The sequence below is a fragment of the Hemiscyllium ocellatum genome, chromosome 9, assembly GCF_020745735.1.
Source record: "Hemiscyllium ocellatum isolate sHemOce1 chromosome 9, sHemOce1.pat.X.cur, whole genome shotgun sequence".
NCBI lineage: Eukaryota > Metazoa > Chordata > Chondrichthyes > Orectolobiformes > Hemiscylliidae > Hemiscyllium > Hemiscyllium ocellatum.
This window is the reverse complement of record NC_083409.1, coordinates 113,592,197-113,612,760: the sequence shown is the minus strand read 5'-3', so window position 1 is coordinate 113,612,760 and position 20,564 is coordinate 113,592,197. Positions and strand designations below refer to the sequence as shown.

The following is a 20,564-nucleotide window of genomic DNA, read 5'->3' as shown; positions in this document are numbered from 1 at the left end:
AATTCTGGAATCCCTTCCACCAGTTATGTCAATTTTCGGCACGTTGTTTTCCACAAAAAGCCCAATGGCACTGGAAGCTGTATCCTATGATGTGTTTATATGTGTGCAATGTGCAGTTCTGCTGGATGTCACAAGAAATTGATCAAACCTTGCATTTCTCTTGCAGTTTCACAACTTCAGGAGGTCTTAAAATACTTTATAGCCAATGATGTAAGTGTTGTAACTGCTGTTGGAAATGTAGCAACACCAGAAGGTCACACAAACAGCACTGAGATAATGACCAGATTCTCTGTTACTTTTTTAGGAATGTTAATTGAACAATAAATGCTAGCTGCAGAAAATGCCTGTGTTTATCTTCAGAATCGCACTCCAGGGCCTTTTACATCCACCAGAGAGGACACAAGGGCCAGTAATGACCTGGACTAGATAATTCTAGCCAGTCCTGAGTCAAAGTAGAGGGAGACTCCTGGGAAAAGCTGGGAGATCCAGCTGTCTTCCCGAGTGACTTCAGCCTTTCATTGCAATATGGTTTTGAAATGCATTGGTCTCAAGGCTGCAGAGTCACAAGGCAGCGTGGGTGTAAAATCATTCACCAATCCCCATGTCGTTAAAGCAGAAATAAATAACCAGGAAGCAGAGTAGAGGGCACAGCCCTGTCTGTATCAGTGGGGCTAAGGGGGAGATGGCCAATAGTGTCATGTTCGTGGGAGTGACGATCCCCAACAATCTGTCCTGGTTCACCCATGTTGACATGACTAGTAAGAAAGTACAACATGCCTCTGCATCCTCAGGAGACTAAGGAAATTTGGCATGTCCCCAAAGACTCGCACCAATTTTTATAGATACAACACAGAAAGTATCCTATCTGGATGCATCACAGCTTAGCATGGCAACTGCTCCTCCTAGGACCGCAAGTAATTGCAGAGAGTCATGACCATAGCGCAGGCCACCACACAATCCAGCCTCCCATCTACTGACTCCATCAATACATCTCACTGCCTCGGGAAAGCAACCAACAAAATTAAAGACTTCTCTCACCCCAGTCATACTCTCTTCCACCCTCTTTCATCAGGCAGAAGATATAAACGTTTGAATACACGTATGAACAGATTCAAGAACACGTTCTTCCCGGCTGTTATCAGACTTTTGAACAGGGACATCTCAAATATTAATATTGATCTCTCTCTCTGCCCCTTCACTGTGGCTGTAACACTATATTCTGCATTCTCTTCTGCTACCCTGATGCACTTTGTATGGTACTATCTGCCTGTATAGCATACAAAACAACACTTTTCACTGTATTTCGGTACACATGATAACAAGCAATCAAAAACCATAAATAGCAGATAGACTCATTCAGAGTAACGTTAGCTAATATTAAACAAAATGAAATTTGCCCTCTTTGTCAAAGGCAAGGAATGTAATTTGACAAGTTTGATGAAATAGAAAGTCAGCAGTTCAGGCAGCATCCAATGAGCAGTGAAATCGATGTTTCGGGCAAAAGCCCTTCATTAGGAATAAAGACAGTGAGCCTGAAGCGTGGAGAGATAAGCTAGAGGAAAGTCTAATCACAAACCATACCTAGTACAGAGCACAGTACTTGACAATTGCGATTACTTCCTTTTCGTAAATGTGATCACGGACAGAACTTGATTATTTTGAGGTAAAAACAATGACTGCAGATGCTGGAAACCAGATTCTGGATCAGTGGATACAATAAATGATATTAGTGGATGTGCAGGTAAAACTTTGATGGATATGGAAGGCTCCTTTAGGGTCTTGGATAGAGGTGAGGGAGGAGATATGGACACAGGTTTTACAGTTCCTGCGGTGGCAGGGGAAAGTGCCAGGATGGGAGGGTGGGTTGTAGGGGGGCATGGACCTGACCAGGTAGTCACAGAGGGAACGGTCTTTGCGGAAGGCAGAAAGGGGTGGGGAGGGAAATATATCCCTGGTGGTGGGGTCTTTTTGGAGGTGACGGAAAGGTCGGCGGATGATTTGGTTTATGCAAAGGTTTGTAGGGTGGAAGGTGAGCACCAGGGGCGTTCTGTCCTTGTTACGGTTGGAGGGGTGTGGTCTGAGGGCGGAGGTGCGGGATGTGGATGAGATGCATTGGAGGCATCTTTAACCACGTGGGAAGGGAAATTGCGGTCTCTAAAGAAGGAGGCCATCTGGTGTGTTCTGTGGTGGAACTGGTCCTCCTGGGAGCAGATACGGTGGAGGCGGAGGAATTGGAAATATGGGATGGCATTTTTGCAAGAGATAGGGTGGGAAGAGATGTATTCCAGGTAGCTGTGGGAGTCGGTGGGTTTGTAAAAAATGTCAGTGTCAAGTCGGTTGTCATTAATGGAGATGGAGAGGTCCAGGAAGGGGAGGGAGGTGTCAGAGATGGTCCAGGTAAATTTAAGGTCAGGGTGGAATATGTTGGTGAAGTTGATGAATTGCTCAACCTCCTCGCGGGAGCACGAGGTGGCGCCAATGCAGTCATCAATGTAGCGGAGGAAGAGGTGGGGAGTTGTGCCTGTGTAATTACGGAAGATCAACTGTTCTACAAAGAGACAGGCATAGCTGGGGCCCATATGTGTGTCCATGGCTACCCCTTTGGTCTGGAGGAAGTGGGAGGATTCAAAGGAGAAAATGTTAAGGGTGAGGACCAGTTCGGCCAAACGAATGAGAGTGTCGGTGGAAGGGTACTGTTGGGGACGTCGGGAGAGGAAAAAACGGAGGGCTTGGAGGCCCTGGTCATGGCGTTTGGAGGTGTAGAGGGATTGGATATCCATGATGAAGATGAGGCGTTGGGGTCCGGGGAAACGGAAGTCTTGGAGGAGGTGGAGGGCGTGGGTGGTGTCTCGAACGTATGTGGGGAGTTCCTGGACTAGGGGGGATAGGACAGTGTCGAGGTAGGTAGAGATTAGTTCAGTGGGACAGGAGCATGCTGAGACAATGGGTCGGCCAGGGTGGTCAGGCTTGATTATTTTGATGCTGGATAATTGTATTGTAACTGACTGGATCAGAAAATAAAATTGACATTTCACCTATTTATAAAAAGATTCCCCACATTGGAAAAGTCTCATGTTTTCTGCAGTTGCTGTCTGTTCTCCTCTAGAGCAGGAAGTGGATAGTCCTTCAAACTGACTTTAAGCATTTCCAGGGAAATTAACAAGGTTGCCAAAGGGAGAACTTTACTGATAAACACACAGTTATAATATCATGTTCTCTGAGCAGCTGGGATCAACACATCTGCACAAGCTGTGATTTCCCTGTGGGAGGATCCTTAGGACACTGTAACTATCTCCAGTTGAAGGACAAGATTGATAGTTATGACTAGTGAAGAGTTTTGGGGGATTCAGGCTAAAACAGAAGCTTAACTAACTCAAGGGAGAACATTTGGAAAGAATCAGATTTCCAATGATGGCTGGAGTGAAATAATAATCCTGGAAAATGATTCTAAACTTGTGATTTTCTACCTTTCAGCAAAATTTGATCAGAACTGGAATCAGAACTGATGGCTAAACACATGACATAGCTTCTGCTCAGGAAGATGGTGGTGCAGTTATACTCTTATTGGGTTAATAATCCAGAACAACAGGCTAATGTCCTGGGGGTGCGTGTTCAAATCCCACCACAACAGATGGTGAAATTTGAATTTAATAAAAAAGGTTTAGTGGTAAACAATGTAACCACTACTGATTTTGGAAAAGACCATCTGGTTCACTAATATCCTTCAGGGAAGGAATCTGTCATCCTTACCCAGTCTGGCCAACGTGCAATTCCAGATGTACAGCAATCTAGTTCATTCTTCACGGACTGGGTAAGGATGGCAGATTTCCCACCTTAAATAGCATTAGTGAAATGGATGAATTTTTCTAAGAACAAAAATGGTGGTCTAATGGATTAGGTAGTTGCAATTTCCAGAATAATCAATTGATAATAACTAACATACAGCCCAGATGGTCCCATAATGCCATAGGATGATTTGAACCCATCACTCCACAGCATTTGTCTGACTCTCTAGATTATTTACTCTAGATTACTGAACAGTGTTACGATCATGGATTTCCCCACGATAGACATCCTGGGAATTATCATTGACTAGAAATTCAATTGGACTCTCATATAAACACAGTGGCTACATTAGCAGGTCAGACGCTGGGAAAACTGCAGCGATTAACTCACCTCCTGATTCCCCAGAGCTTGTCTATCATGTAAACGAGTCAGGAATGTGATGGGATGGGTGCAGCTCCAACAACACTCAAGAAGCTAAATGCCATCCAGATCAAAGCAGTCTGCCTGATTGGTACCACATCCACAAACATCCACTCCCTCCACCAGATACACTGCAGAAATTCACCAAAGATCCTCAAACAGCACTTTTCAAACCCCTGACCACTTCCATCTAGAAGGACAAAGGCAGCAGGTAAATAAGAACATTACCACCTTCAGGTTCCCCTCCAAGCCACTCACTATCCTGACTTTAGTTTTCTTCATTCACAGAATCTGGTCACTGGCCGGACTCACATTTATTGCCCTCCCTACGTGCTCAGATGACAGTTAACCCATTGCTGTGGGTCTGGAGTCAAATGTAGGCCAGACCAGGTAAGGCTGGCAGTTTCCTTCCCTAAAGAACATCAGTGAATCAGATGGGGTTTTCTGACAATCAACAATGGTTCCATGGTCATCATTAGACCCTCAATTCCAGATTTTTATTGAATTTCCATCATCTACCAAGCAGGATTCAAGCCCAGGTCCCCAAAACTAGGTTCAAGCGTAGGTCTCTGGATAAATAGTCTCGTGATAATACCACTAGGCCATCATCTCTCTGACTTGGAAATATATCGCTGTTCCTTCAGTGTCGCTGTGTCAAAATCCTGGAATTCCCTCCTGGAGGGAATTGAGGGTCAACCTACAGTGCATGGACTGCAGTGGTTCAAGGCAGTTCCCCCCTCTCCCCCCGGCCTTCTCAGGGGGAAATAGGGATGGGCAGTAAATGCTCAGCCAGCAAGGCCCACAACCTGTGAATGAACTTTAAAAATGGCTAGTCCAGTGTCAGTATCACAACACCAGCACCCCAGAGCAATACTTCACAGGCCGGCTGACAAAAGCACACCAGGTTCAATGGGTAACTATTTATATGACTTTGAGTAACCCTACCATCGGCACATAATTAAACATTATTGATTGACAATTAACACAATCTAGTTGGGCTGAATGGCCTATGTGCACCTGTAGATACGACATATCACCTCATTTCTCAAAGATGATAATGGCACCAATTGTAACAGGCAGGAAGCTGGTTAAGAAAAGAAGTGGAACACCGCATGATGTTCCCTTTGACACTTTGTGTGGCTTGGTCCTCAAATTACAGGCTGCTTTTCATGCACAAACTCTCCTCAAATTCTTCAAAGGATGCTGAATATCCAATTTGATGGATAAAGCAGATGATTGTCGAAGAGTGATTCTGAAGTAAAAGTAACATCTGATCCTGGGATGTTTTGCTAGGGGTGTGAGATTATTAGGGATACGCAGGAATGGGGTTAAAATCAGATCAGCCACGGTCTTACTGAATAGTAGAGCTGGTTTGAAGGACTGAGTGGCCTCCTCTTTCTCCTTATTAGTATTTTCGAGCCAACGTGACAAATGCGATGGGTAACTAACTTGATGGGTTTTAAAATGCTTTCCTTGTGGTCAAGGGTATTTTGGTACAATTTATTTATTTGTTCAATAAACTTGCACCACATTCATTTCCAAATGGTGATATCCACGCCAGCGATTAAAGTGTTGTACTTGGCGCGCAAATCAACCTTAAAGGTTGACTTATATCCCACATCGACAGAGCTATTCCTCAGGAAATTCACACACAGCTGCCATTCTCAACAGAATTGAATGAAAAAACATATTGCTGCAGACAGAAGCACATTCACATTTCTCTTCAATGTTTAAAATTATCAAAGTGTTTTCATTAGAGTACATGGGGAAAAATAAATTCCACTGGCAAAAGTGTGGATAAGCAGAAAACAAAGATTCAAGGTAACTCGAAAATGAACTGAGGAGAGCTAGGGATTTTTTTGATCATCACAGTGAGTTGTTGGGATCTGGAAGGTGATGTCAGAAAGGTTGGTGGAAGCAGGTGCAATTAGAACCTTCCAAAAGGAATAAGAAAAATATTGGGGAAGGAACATTGCAAGAGACTGTGGGAGAAAGTGAAGAGGGAGAGTATTACTGAATTTGATGGGATTTTCAAAATTCCAGGCCCAGCCAAACACACCTCTTTGGTGTATCATTCTGTCTTTAACATCGGCATTTCATCTCAAAGAAACACGTGTTGTAACAGTGAACTTGTCAGTTATCCAAAACACAATACACTTTGCCATCCAATTGCAAAGCATAGAAAGTCAGTCATTTTCCCTGCCAGCGGGCAGACAGAGTAAGGACTGACGCCAACTGACAAGATGTACTTGCAACAGCCTCAAATACATTTCTATTCTTAGCTTGTTGTTTTTCACAAATCAATATGTGGACAGGTAATCAGCTGTTTTTTTTTTCTTTAAACAGACTGTTTTTTTTTTCTCTTTCTGTCAGTAAGTCAGTCACCTGAAGATGGAAGTCTCAGTCTGTTTGGATCAAACTGTCAAAGAGATGGAACTGTATCATCCAGAATTCTCACTCACCCTGGGGCATCAGTTGACAAACAATCACTCAGAGAAACACACAAACCTCAAGTCTCCCTGAAGTAAGTGCTTTTGGGCAAAATTTGAGCCTGCTGAGAATGCAATAGCTTAACAAAATATGTATTCAATCCATTTTCACAGCAACTTGCACCTTCTAGTGCTTCTAATGGAGAGCCTCTTGATAGGAAAAGCTGATGAAGAACCACCGAGTTTGGATTCAATCACCTCCTGAGGAACTGAGTAAGGAAATTAGGTTTCTTCGACAACCGATTGGGCCCGATTGATCTGTTGTGATCCATGTTCTGAGGCTTGATCTGGGTGACAAATTCCAAAACCAGGGGGTCACAGTCAAAGGATACAGGGTAGGCCATTTAGGATGGAGATGAGGAAAAATCTCTTCACCCAGAGAGTGGGCCAACTATAGAATTCACTGTCTCAGAAAGCAGTTGAGGCCAAAGTATTGAATGTTTTCAAGAAATATGGTGTACCGTTTAAAGCTAATGGATCAAAGGGTATGGGGAGAAAGTGGGAACAGGGTATTGTTGATGATCGTGAATTGGATAATCAGGCTCGGTTATATTAATTGGTGGGGTCGGCTCAAAGTGTCTACTCCTGCTCCTGGCTCTATGAAACAAATGGAATTGAAGACCAATAAATCTCCTGGACCTAATCGGATACATCCAAGGATATTAAAGGAAGTAGCTGGAGAGATAGTGGATGCACTGGGAGTAATTTTCCAGGAATCCTAAGATTCTGGAAGAGTTCCAGAGAATTGGAAAACAGCCAATGTAACACTTTTATTTCTAAGGAATGGAGACAAAAGCAGGGAACTAGGCCAGCTTAGTTTGTTCCAGCTTTGTTTGATGCCTGTTGTTGGGAAAATGTTAGAAGCTTTTTTAAAGGATGGTTGCTCAGTTATTGGAAGGATATTATCAAGCTGAAGAGGGTTTGGGGAGATTTATCAGGATGTTTCCAGGTATGGAAGGTTTGAATTTATAAAGTTAAAAATCACGCAGCACCAGGTTATAGTCCAACAGGTTTAATTGGAAGCACACTAGCTTTCGGAGCGACGCTCCTTCATCAGGTGCTCCTTCATCAACCACCTGAAGGAGCATCGCTCCGAAAGCTAGTGCTTGGGTGTTGTGTGATTTTTAACTTTGTACACCCCCGTCCAACACCGGCATCTCCAAATCATGAATTTATAAAGAAAGGCTGGATAGGCTGGGACTTTTTTCACTGGAACATAGGAGGTTAAGAGGTGACCTTACAGAAGTTTATCAAACCATGAGGGGTATAGGTAGGGTTAATGGCAGGTGTCTATTCCCTTGGATGGGGGATTTTAAGACAAGGGGGCACATTTTTAAGGTGAGAGGAGAGAGATTTAAAAAAAGACACGGAGGTAAATTTTTACACAGAGTATGGATTTCATGTGGAATGAACTGCTTGAGGAAGTGGTGGTTGTGGGTACAATTACAACGTTTAAAAGATATTTGGATAAGTACATGAATAAAAATGATTTGGAGAGATACCAGCCAGGAGCAAACAGGTTGGGCTAGTTTAGATTGGGGTTATATGTGGAATAGACTAGTTGGAGTGAAGGTTATGCTGTGTGATTCTATGACTCTCTGTAATAGCAGAGCATTTAGAAATAGATAATATGATCAAGCAGAGTCAGCAGGGCTTCATGAAGGAGAAATGGTGCCTGAAATATTTACTAACCTTCTTTGAAGAGGAAACAAAGGTGAATAATGAGAGGATGTTTACCCTCATGGGAGATGAAAATGTGTTGCTGGTTAAAGCACAGCAGGTCAGGCAGCATCCAAGGAACAGGAAATTCGATGTTTCGGGCCAGAGCCCTTCATGGGAGAATCTAGCACCAGAGGGCAAATAATTTCAGACTGAGGTGAGGAGGAATGTCTTCTGTCAGAGGGCTCAGAGTCTTTGGATCTCTTTTGCCCAGAGAGCTGGAGCACAGTGCTTATGTATAGTTAAGGCTGAGCTATGTAGTTTCTCGACTGGTCAGGAATCAATGATTACAGGAGAAAGACCAAGGAAGTGGATGTGAGAAATGTCAGATCAGCCATGATCGTATTGAATAGTGGGGCAGGCTTAAAGGGCCAAATAGCCTACTCCTGTTCCTATTTCTTACAGTCAAACATTGACCTGAGGTTCTGGATTGGCCAATGACATTACCACTGCCTCCCTTGTAACTTTGCCTCTATTCACATCACCTACCACTTCCTCAAAGAATACTAGTTGGTTCGATTTTCCTTTTACAAGGACATGTTGACGTTGCCTGCTCCTTGGGTTGGAACATAGAACATAGAGCATTACAGCGCAGTACAGGGTCTTCGGCCCTCGATGTTGCACCGACAGGTTATAACATTCTGAAGCCCATCTACCCTACACTATTCCATTCTCATCCAGATGCCTATCCAATGACCATTTAAATGCCCTTAAAGTTGGTGAGTTTACTACTGTTGCAGGCAGTGAATTCCATGCCCCTACTACTCTGAGTAAAGAAACTACCTCTGACATCTGTCCTATATCTACCACCCCTCAATTTGAAGCTATGCCTCCTCGTGCTAGCCATCACCATCCGAGGAAAAAGGCTCTCACTGTCCACCCTATCTAACTCTCTGATTATCTTATATAATGACACCCCTTTGTAAGTAATTAGCTGCTGTTTTGCAGAATGGAAGACAGGGTTTTAAAGGTTGTCACACTGGGCTTTTTAGAGCTCTGTGCATGGAGACATCAGATATTTCCTCTCTCATGGAACATGACAGCAGCTCAGCAAGTCACAGGTGGGACATGGTGCACCAATGTATGGAGGCACATGGTGGGGCTGGAGTTATGTGGCCTTGACACAGGCCTCTCACTGGTATTTAGCTGCATGGACACTACCCTAGCACAGCAACTATAGACCACAATGGTGAACAGTATTCTGGAATGAAGTAGACCAGGGTCACTTTGCATTGTTAAATATTCAGACTCTGCTCCCCAAGAGCATTCCGATGGATTTCCCGACCTGGTTCAGCCTGGGCTTAAATGCTTGGGCAGTGCTTTGCAGAGGAGGATGATTGATGCGAGTCCTGTTCCCACTGGGGGTCATGGATACAGGGCAGGCAGGAGCAGAAAGACGTGGATACAATGCATTTAAGTGGCAGCACAGCAGTGAGAGCCATTCATGAAACACACCACGACTGACTAATAGAGGTATAGAATATTGGAGCAAGGAGCTTATAATGAACTTAATGGGTGGCACGGTGGCACAGTGGTTAACACTGCTACCTCGCAGCGCCAGAGATCCGGGTTCAATTCCCGCCTCAGGCGACTGACTGTGTGGAGTTTGCATATTCTCCCCATGTCTGCGTGGGTTTCCTCCGGGTGCTCCAGTTTCCTCCCACAGTCCAAAGATGTGCAGGTTAGGTGAATTGGCTAAGCTAAATTGCCCGTAGTGTTAGCTAAGGGGTAAATGTAGGGGTATGGGTGGGTTGCGCTTCGGTGGGTTGGTGTGGACTTGTTGGGCCGAAGGGCCTGTTTCCACACTGTAAAGTAATCTAAACTTATAGAGGATGCTGCATGGTAACTCAGTGGGGGCGGCATGGTGGCTTAGTGTTTAGCACTGCTGCCTCACAGCGCCAAGGACCTGGGTTTGATTCCAGACTCGGGCAACTGTCTGTGTGGTGTTTGCACATTCTCCCTGTGTCTGCGTGGGTTTCCCCTAGGTGCTCCAGTCTCCTCCCACAGTCCAAGGATGTGCCTGTTAAGTGAATTGGCCATGCTAAATTGTCCATAGTGTTCAGAGATGTGTCAGTTAGGTGCATTAGTTAAGAGTAAATGTACAGTAATAGCATAGGGGAATGGGTCTGGGTGGGTTACTCTTTGGAGGGTCAGTTTGGACTTGTTGGGCCAAATGGCCTGTTTCTACACTGTAGGGTTTCTAGGATTCTATGACACTGGTTCGATCTCAGCTGAAGTATTATACGCAGTTCTGGGAGGCATGATACAGGAAGGATGAGGAGAGAGTGCAGAAGTGATTTGCAAGAATAGTGGCAGGAAGGGAACACTTCAGCGATGATGATAGATTGAAGATGTGGGTCTCCTTGGAGAGAAGAAGGCTGAGAGAAGATTCGCTCCAGGTTTTCATCATGAACAGGCTACTCAGAGTGGACAGAGAGGGAGAGAGAGTGTGTTCCTGTCAATGTTCATAAAAGGATTAAGAGGCAGTCTCAATATTGATACAGGAAGCAGATCAGAACCACCCCTTCCTTCACTTATACCTACCTCCTTCCTGGGGTTCTAGAAGCAGTGTTTTAACAGTTTAGTGATATGCTGTTTGACTGTATTGTAGATCATAGACAGAAGGTCAGTGGGATGTTAAGCATGAGAGCATAAGAACATTAGTGAATCTTGAGTGACATTAAACTCTGTCATAATCTCTCATTACTCTGGGATCACTGGTGTGGCAATTACTCCTTTGCGTGGTCAGATGTGGCTTTTATAATGTTATTCATTCACATAACATAGGTATCGTCGGCTGGACCAATTTTACTGCCCGTCCCTAATTGCCCAGATGGTGGAGAGCTGTCTTTTTGAACTGCTGCTGTAGGTTCACCCACAATGTTCTCAGGGAGGGAATTCCAGGTTGCTGACCCAAGGAAAGTGAGGGAACAGCAATATATTTCCAAGTCAGGATGGTGTGTGGCTCAGCGGGGAACCTACAGGGGATAATCCTGACGGTCCCCTAGTCACCATAGTTGTCTGGGAGGATGATATTCCCTGACTTGTTTTGTTGACAGTGTAGGGACTGATAACATATACATCTTGGTTTGAAGACAGACATGGCCAGCCGCAACTCCACCCTCCACACCGACGCTGCGGCAGTGTTGTGAGTGGCAAAAGTTGTTCAAAATTTTCTGTGAAGCAGAGGTGGGTATTCCTTATGACTGTCGAGGGGAACATGATTGTTTGACTTTGGAAGTGAGATGGGGTGAGAAATAAGTGATCAGTCTCTTAATCACTTGGCGATGTTTTGGTATCTCCACAGGGGAGACAATGGCCTGGTGGCACTGTCGTTAGATTGTTAATCCAGAAACTCAGTTAATGTTCTGGGGACAAAGATTCAAATTTCTGCCATGGTGGAATTTGAATTTTTAAAAAATATATGGAATTAAGAATCTACTGATGACAATGAAACCATTATCAATTGTCATAAAAACCCATTGGGTCACTAATGTCCTTTAGGGAAGGAAATCTGCTACCTTGTCTGACCTACATGTGACTCCAGACCCACAGAATGTGGTTGACTCTCAACTGTCCTCTGGGCAACTAGGGATGGGCAATAAATGCAGGCCTGGCCAGTGATGCCCTCATCCTGGGTACACATAAAGGAAAACAAAGTCAGGGATGCTGCAGAAAATGCTGTGGCTGGTCACTGAATGGTCACCTGATGGTCAGCAGTTTGGAGGTATTCCTCCTGATTGCCCTCTCCAGCTGACCATCACAAACAAACAGTCAGCTCTCTGGCCAAACTGGAACGTCAAACTCTATTAGATTACATTACCTACAGTCCAGAAACAGGCCCTTCAGCCCAACAACTCCACACCGACCCTCCAAGAGTAACCCACCCAGACCCATTCCCCTACACTACATTCACCCCTGACACTACGGGCAATTTAGCATGCCCAGTTCACCACACCTGCACATCTTTGGATTGTAGAAAGAAACCGGAGCACCTGGAGGAAACCCACGCAGACACGGGGAGAACGTGCAAACTCCACACAGAGAGTTAGGTAAAAACAATGACTGCAAATGCTGGAAACCAGAGTCTAGATTAGAGTGGTGCTGGAAAAGCACAGCAGTTCAGGCAGCATCCGAGGAGCAGGAAAATCAACGTTTCGCCAAGTGATTCAGGAACCCTGATGAAGGGCTTTTGCCCGAAATGTCAATTTTACTGCTCCTCGGATGCTGCCTGAATGCTGTGCTTTTCCAGGACCACTCTAATCTACACACAGGCAGTTGCCCAAGGCTGGAATTGAACCAGGGTGCCTAGCGCTGTGAGGCAGCAATGCTAACCACTGAGCCACCATGCCACCCCTGTCTGTGTGGGGTTAGTACATTCTCCCTGTGTCTGCGTGGGTTTCCTACGGGTGCTCCGGTTTCCTCCCACAGTCCAAAGATGTGCAGGTTAGGTGAATTGGCCATGCTAAATTTCTCATAATGTTATGTGCATTAGTCAGGGGTAAATGTGGGGAATGGGCCTGGGTGGGTTACTCTTCGGAGGGTCGGTGTGGACGTGTTGGGCCGAAGGACCTGTTTCCATACAGTAGGGAATCTAATCATCTAATCTAATCATTTAGATGTATCAGGGCAACTGACCAAAGGCTTGACCTTTGAAGAGTATGGGGAGTGGGTGTCGTTTGGGAGGGAATTCCAGAGATTACGGTCCTAGGGACCTGAAGGCACAGCTGCCACGGCGGTGGAATAGCAAACAGAGAAAGGTCTAGACCACCAATGTTAATGTCCGACATAGAGAACACAGACTTACAAATAAAAGTTGGCCATTCAGCCCCTCAAGCTTGCTTTTCTATTCAATTGGATCTTCACTGGTCTAATTGTGTTCCAAATTCCACATTCCCATCTGTATCCAATGATCCTGGATTCACCTGCCTAACAAGAATCTCCCCATCAATGTCTTAAAAATACTCAAATGACTCCACCTCCACCATCCTCTGTGACAGAAAGATCCAAAGTTGGCCAACCCTCAGAGATTTCCCCTCATCAGGGGACAACCCTAATTTTAAACCTGTGATCTCCGGTTCTGGGTGCTGGGTTGTCAAAATTAAAGTACGATCATGCAATTTTCAACTTTGACACTCCAGTCATGTTGTCGAGTTGCATTGGCATAGCACCTTTTGTGTGACTAAACATCCCAAGGTATTTTAAGGAGCGGCAATTTGTCAGAGCCAGGCACCAAGTCAAGTACGCAGCAATTCAGATAGGAGACCAAATATCAGCTTTAAGGAGCTTTTGAAAGGGAAAGAGGAAGAAGGATTTTTTAAAAAGTGAATGCTTGGAGCGAGTGGCATTCCATACCACCCTCTTTTGGATAAATCAAGAGCATATGTGACAGCAGAACACCTCATTAATATTGAGAAAAGTCTTTTACATAATGATGTAAGTACCCGGTTTAGATTCGTCTGAAACTGCTGAAACCATCTGCTTCATAATTTAATCATTTCAGCGCAGTCGTTCATTCAACTCGCCACAGCCAGTGGAACATGGGACAGATTAACTTCCAGCAGTCAAGCGCAACGGGATAAAGAATATCAAAAAGATTTAAACATAGCCAACTAATCAATATTTTTCCATTTGTGTCCAAACTGAGAAACCCTGGCAGACTCGCACACACCAAAACATCTGTCTGTCAATTGACAAAGAGTCTCTGTGTTAAGACTCTGTGGAGATGATTGGTTTGTCCATTGAAATTCAGGACCTACCCCTGGCTGATATTTACAGCTTCAACTGTACAGTGACATGGTTCAGAGTCGATCTTTGGAGAAATATCCATTTGTCAGTCATTGCTCATGACTCCTAATGAACACTTTTAATTCTATTCCACTTCAAACCCATGCTCCTGCCGTCTCCAAGCTTACAACAGCTGATACTCATCTCACTCACTCATCATCTACTCACTCTTTGGGAAATTCTGTCAAAGTGGTTTGCTTTCTTCAAACTGCCTCAAAGCTCCTGTTACCATCACAGTTTCCTCCCACAGTCCAAAGATGTGCAGGTTAGAGTGAATTGGCCATGCTAAATTGTCCATAGTGTTAGGTGCATTAGTCAGAGAGAAATGGGTCTGGGTGGGTTACTCTTCAAAGGGTCGGTGTGGACTAGTTGTGCCACACTGTAGGGAATCTAAGCTAATCTAAGAACAACAGCATAGTGAAGGGCTCAAATGGTATGGGGTGTACGGCAATGAGATAGAGAATCAGCCATGATTCATCTCAAGCAGTGGTGCAGGCTTGATGTGCAGAATGGTCTATTTCTGATCCGACTTTCGATGCTTCTAATTGCATTCAGATAGGACCTTTAACATTGCAGAATGCCAGAACACTTCATAAGAGCAACAGTCAAAGAAAGTTGACACATGGAGGGATTGGGATAGGTGACCAAAGGCTTGCTCAAAAGAGTTTGCTTTTAAGAAGCATTTTTAAGGAGGACAGAGAGAGAGGGTGTTGGAGAGACTTAAGGGGGGAATTTGAGAGCTGAGGACCTGGGCAGCTCACCACCAACTTCTCAGGGGCAACTAGGGGTGGGCAATAATTGTTGCCCCAGCCAGTTACGCCCAGGTTCTGTAAGTGAACAAAATAAAACAATTGAGATACGGTCACCAATGATGGAGAAATACAATAGGTCAGTTTTGGCGGAGGCAGAGACTTTGGAGGGTCATGCGGCTGGAATTAGGATTTCAGAGGCAATGCTACACAGAGAATGGAACAGGGAGGCAGAGAGCTCAGTGGGGCTTTTTGTGAGGTCAGAAACATTGGGGCAGTGTTACGTTTAATACCTCTTACCAAATGTCTATCCAACCCCTCAATCTTTCCTACTGCTCACTCTATCATCCCATCAGTGCGTCCCCAACTAGGACCCCCTCCCTGTTTGCACAAAAGAGCCGGAGAGAGAAGAGAAGGGGTCACTGGACCCGAAACGTTCACTCTGATTTCTCTTCACAGACGCTGCCAGACCAGCTGAGCTTTTCCAGCAATTTCTGTTTTTGTTTCTGATTTACAGTATCTGCAGTTCTCTCGGTTTTCACTGGAAAGAGAGAACGTCTTTGTATGTGTGCTTCCCCTAGGCAATTACTACAGTTGTCAAATCATAAATCATTCTCACATAAACATTTCCAATTCTTCAAAGTCCTTTCTTGAAACAGGAAAAAAACAATTGGCCCAAACAGGCACAGCCCAGTTTCTGAGGGCTGACCCTATCCTTCTCACTGGATTTAGTTAATCACTTCCTTCTCCATACAACCCCTCCAATTGCTGTCTATTTCAGGACCCTCCCATATTTCACTAAATTTAATCTCATTTGGATTCTCAACTTCCTGATTTTTAAACAGGTGAGATCGGAACTCACTACTCCAGTGATGCAGCAATCACTTTTCACAAGTTGCTTTCACCTAAACTCAAAATCTTCAGTTCATTCATAGAGTCCCTACAGTGGGGAAACAGGCCATTTGGCCCATCAAGTCTGCACCGAACCTCTGAACCCTGCATTTCCCATGGTTAACCCAACCTGCTTACACAACCCCTGGACAATGGGCAATCTCCCATGGCCAATTGACCTAACCTGCACTCTTTGGATTGTGGGAGGAAACTGAAGCACCCAGAGAAAACCCACACAGACTCAGGGGAAATGTGCAAACCACTCACAGACAAAATTCAGTTCACCGAGGCTGGAAATGAACCCGGGTACCTGGCACTGTGAGGCAGCAATGCCAGCCACTGAGCTACCCTGCTACTCCCTCTGATCCCACCTTCCCTCCCTCCCACAAGGTCCCTGAACCTGTGGCCCATTCACCTACCTTGGTTCCAGAAGCCTAATGCCCCTTGCAATAGCTTTAATGGCTAATGCCAGTTTGAAATTTCCAGTTGACTGTCATGCTCAGTAATGTTCTGGGGGAGAGAGCTCCCGATTTCGCCAGGCCCACTCTGTGTGAGGAAGTGGTTCCTGATGTCTTCGCTGAGAGTTGAAGATTCTGCCTCTTGACCTGGACTCCCATCACCCTTGCCCATCCCATGGAAGAAATGGATTCTCTCTATTGACCCACACAACTCCTTTCCTTGACTAGTGTGAAAACTAATCAGAATCACATCTCCTGGTAGAGGAGGCAATTTGGAAGGCAAATGGAATACTAGCATTTATTGCCAAAGGAATAGAGTATAAAAATAGGGAGTGTGCTGCAACTGTTAGAGTGAAGGATAAGAGTAGGGTGCAATGAATGAATAAACATGTTGAGGTTCTAGTCAAGAATAAGGAAGAACCATATATTGGAATAGACAACTTGGATCAAGTAAACCTCCTGAAGAGAATAACGAGTGTAGGGGCGTTCTTAGAAGGGAAGTCAGGAGAGCAAAGAGGGAACACAAGATAGGCTTGGCAGATAAGATCAAGGATAATACAAAGAATTCTACTAGTACATAAAGAGCAAAAGATCAACCAGAGAGAGAATAGGGCCCTTTAAAGATCAACAAGATTATCCGTGTATTGAACTTCTGGAAATGGGTTTTATGTAATATGTCCCTGACAGTTACCCCCTAGATTGATAGGGTTGTTAAGAAGGCATACAGTGTGTTAGCTTTTATTGGTAGAGGGATTGAGTTTTGGAACCATGAGACCATGCTGCAGCTGTACAAAACTCTGGTGTGGCTGCACTTGGAGTATTGCGTACAGTTCTGGTCACCACATTATAGGAAGGATGTGGAAGCTTTGGAAAGGGCTCTGAGGAGATTTACCAGGATGTTGCCTAATATGGAAGGAAGGTCTTATGAGGAAACGCTGAGTGACTTAAGGCTGTTTTCGTTAGAGAGAAGAAGGTTAAGAGGTGACTTAATTGAGACATTACGATAATTTCAGGGTTAGATATGGTGGACAGTGAGAGCCTTTTTCCTCAGACAGTGATAGCTAGCACGAGGGGACATAGCTTTAAATTGAGGAGTGATAGATATAGGACAGATGTCTTTACTCAGAGCAGTAGAGATGTGAAACACACTGCTTGCAACAGTCGTAGACTCACCAACTTTAAGGGCATTTAAATGGTCATTGGATAAACATAAGAATGAGAATGGAATAGTGTAGGATAGATAGGCTTCAGATTGGGTCCACAGGTTCGCGCAATATCGAGGCCTGAAGGGCCTGTACTATGCTATAATGTTCTATGTTTTATGTGTGAATCGGACTGCCAGAAGATGTGGTGGATATTAGCGTAGTGGCATTTGATAGTTCAGTTTAGGAACATTATTGGTGTGGACCTGTTGGACCAAAGGGTCTGTTTCCATGACGTATGACTTTATAATTCTATGACTTTCTAACTGCACAACACATCAGTGAGACTGCATCCAGAGTACTGTAGCCAATGGGATTCCCTTACTTGAGGAAGATTTTCATTTTTTGGAGGAGGTTCACTGGATTGATCCCAGAGATGAGGGATTTGTCCTTCTGATGACAAATTGAGCAGTTTAGGCTGATCCTCTCTGGAGTTCAGAAGAATGAGAGGAGATTTAATTGAGGTGTACAGGATGCTAAAGGGAATTGACAAAGTAGATGTGGAGATGTTTCCCCGTGTGGGACAATCTAGAAGGAGAGGTTATAGTTTTCAGATAAGGCGGAGTAAATTTTAAAAAAAGAGACAAGGAGAAATAACTTTTCTCAATGGGTCATCTATGGAATTCACTCCCTCAGAGTGCAGTGGATGTTGGGACATGGCGTTGATTTAAGGAGGAGATAGACAGATTTTTAATTCATAAGGGGTTGAAAGGGCAGGAGAATGGAGTTGAATCCAAGATGAGCTCAGTCATGATCGTATCAAATGGCAGAGCAGGCTCGAAGGGCTGAATGGCCTCCTCTTGCTCCTAGTTCTTATGTTCTTATCTGAAATATCTTAATTAGCTCAACTCAGGGGAATATAGTCTAGCCCAAATAGTTTTCCCTCTCAGTTCAGCCCTGCTGATAAACTTCCTTTAGATGTTCCGTAAGGCCAAAATGTCCTACCCAATGGGATAGTGCCTCACATTGATGACTGGACTGGACTCAAAATACTAAGGTTTAATTATAGTTTTATAGCGAGAGCGTGAGAGAAAGTGAGTGAGGCAGAATGAGTGTAAGGGACAGAGTGAGACAGAGAGTGTGTGAGAGAAAATGACTATGAGAGAGTGTGATGGGATTAGAGAATATGTGAGAGACTGTGAAAGAGAGTGAGAGAAAGCAACAGAGATAGAGAATACAAGTGAGTGAGCTAGATAATGTGTGTGAAAGTTGTGTTGGAAAGTGAGAAAGTGTAAGAGAAAGAGAGAGGGTTTTAACCAGAATTTCATTATATTCTATCCAGCAATTGATAAAGGTGAACATCCTACAGACCTTTCTAATACTTTTTATATCCATCCTCTCATGTTTAAAGATTTCTATGTGTGGATCTGATAATGTGTGATGACTGTCACTGTTATGAAAATCCCAGGGTGCCTGGTCTTTAATTTGACAATGGGTGGTCTCACATTTCCTTAAATTCAACTCTGTCACTCAGTTCATTAAATCAAGAATATCTCTGTAAAAAAAATTTGGTAAAATTGAAATTAATGCAATTGGCTTAACCAGGAGCTCAGATTAAAAAGGCAACAGTAAGCCATTCTCCTTGATTTTAAAAAAAAATCTCTCCTATAAATCTGGTTTCCTTAAACCCAAGGGAAAATAAACTGACAGAAAAGTTTCTTTTTAAAAATGGCGTCTGTTGGTGTCCCTGTGGGAGCTGGGGCTGAATAACTGATGAGGGGTGAGTTTAAAAATCTGCTTTACTGACCACTGCAGATCCTGGCCAGCAGCTTCAGAGAACCACAAGTTCCCCATCTGGAAGCAAACACCAGCCTCTCTAAAGGGTCACCTCTACTGTTGGGAGCGAGGAAAAGTTCTGGGGGTCTTTCTTTCTGAGTCCCTTTGACACGCTGTCAGAACTGCCCCCACCCCACCTCAATTACCCCGTCGGCTGCAAACAGCTACTGCTGATTAACTCCAACCCCAACCCCCCGGGAGATCTGAAGGGTGGGGGGAGTAGAAGGCTGGAAGCTTTCTTCAGGAGCACATCAAGCCCCTAGTGTCCTCCACATTTTAACGCGACCCATCAATAGCTACATTCCATTCAGTGGCTGCACCAGACTATACACACACACAGAGAGACAATAACACAGGGATTCGGAGCAGCATGGTAAATCCTCACCCCCTTCTCTCTGCTGCAGAGACACTAAGGGAGGGGGGTGCAGCGATGGAGGAGGAGGAGGAAGGGGGTGTAAAGGGAAAGGATTGGGGCTGTGGATTGTAACAGCAAGTCTGTATTGTTATAGGGAGCCGACAGCTGATTGCAACAATCCGTCTTTCACTGAAAGAATGCTAGCTCTCCCGTGAAGCTGCTTTGCATCTCCCCCTCCACACCAGCCTGGAACACACACACACATAAACATAGAAAACCATCTGCTTTTAAGGGTTAATTTCCTACCGAACACTGAATCGTGCAGTTCTGCTTTCCGTCCCATTGCTCTCCGCTGCTGATTGTATTCACTCTCAGTCTGTCTGCCTGTGTGTCTCTCCTCCGCCAGGATTAACAGCGCTCAGTGTTTATGTCTCAGACCCTGCTCTCGCCCTCCCCTCGCCACTCTCCCTCAGCCAGCTAATCCCCAACGTCAGAGCATCACTTCTGAAGTGCAAAGCGTCATCTAGTGTATGGGAGAGAGAGGGGCTGGAAGCTCACAGTGTGAGCCTGAATAAAGCAGAGACAGACAGACAAAAGGAGATTTGGGGTTGCAGACGAGAACTGGATTTTGCAATCGGGGTAATAGGGGGATATTGTTGTCAGGAATTCACGACGGGCCCGTTTGGAAAACTGGGAAAGGATTTTGTTTAGTAATGCGCATCCAAGCAATTTGCATTTCTCTAGCGCCTATCAGAATGTCTTGAAGCAATTGGCGTTTTTCAAGAATCATAGAGATGTACAGCACGGAAACAGACTCTTTGGTCCAACTCGTCCAGAAATCCTAAACTAATCTAGTTCCATTTGCCAGCAGTTGGTCATTATCCCTCTAAACCCTTCCTATTCATATACCAAGAGCTGAAAATGTGTTGCTG

The 20,564-nt window shown here is 44.6% G+C and overlaps 1 protein-coding gene across 4 annotated transcripts in view; it reads right to left on the bottom strand.

The window, feature by feature from the left end:
* The window catches only part of LOC132819204 (choline transporter-like protein 5), a 291,145-nt gene extending 271,105 nt beyond the window's left edge, over positions 1–20,040 (bottom strand). For all 4 annotated transcript variants that reach the window (XM_060830657.1, XM_060830660.1, XM_060830658.1 and 1 more), the window contains exon 1: positions 19,939–20,040. In XM_060830657.1, the coding sequence (XP_060686640.1) occupies positions 19,939–19,975 (37 nt within the window). In that variant the 5' untranslated portion in view covers positions 19,976–20,040. The remainder of the gene's footprint in view (positions 1–19,938) is intronic.
* Positions 20,041–20,564: the final 524 nt, after the last annotated feature.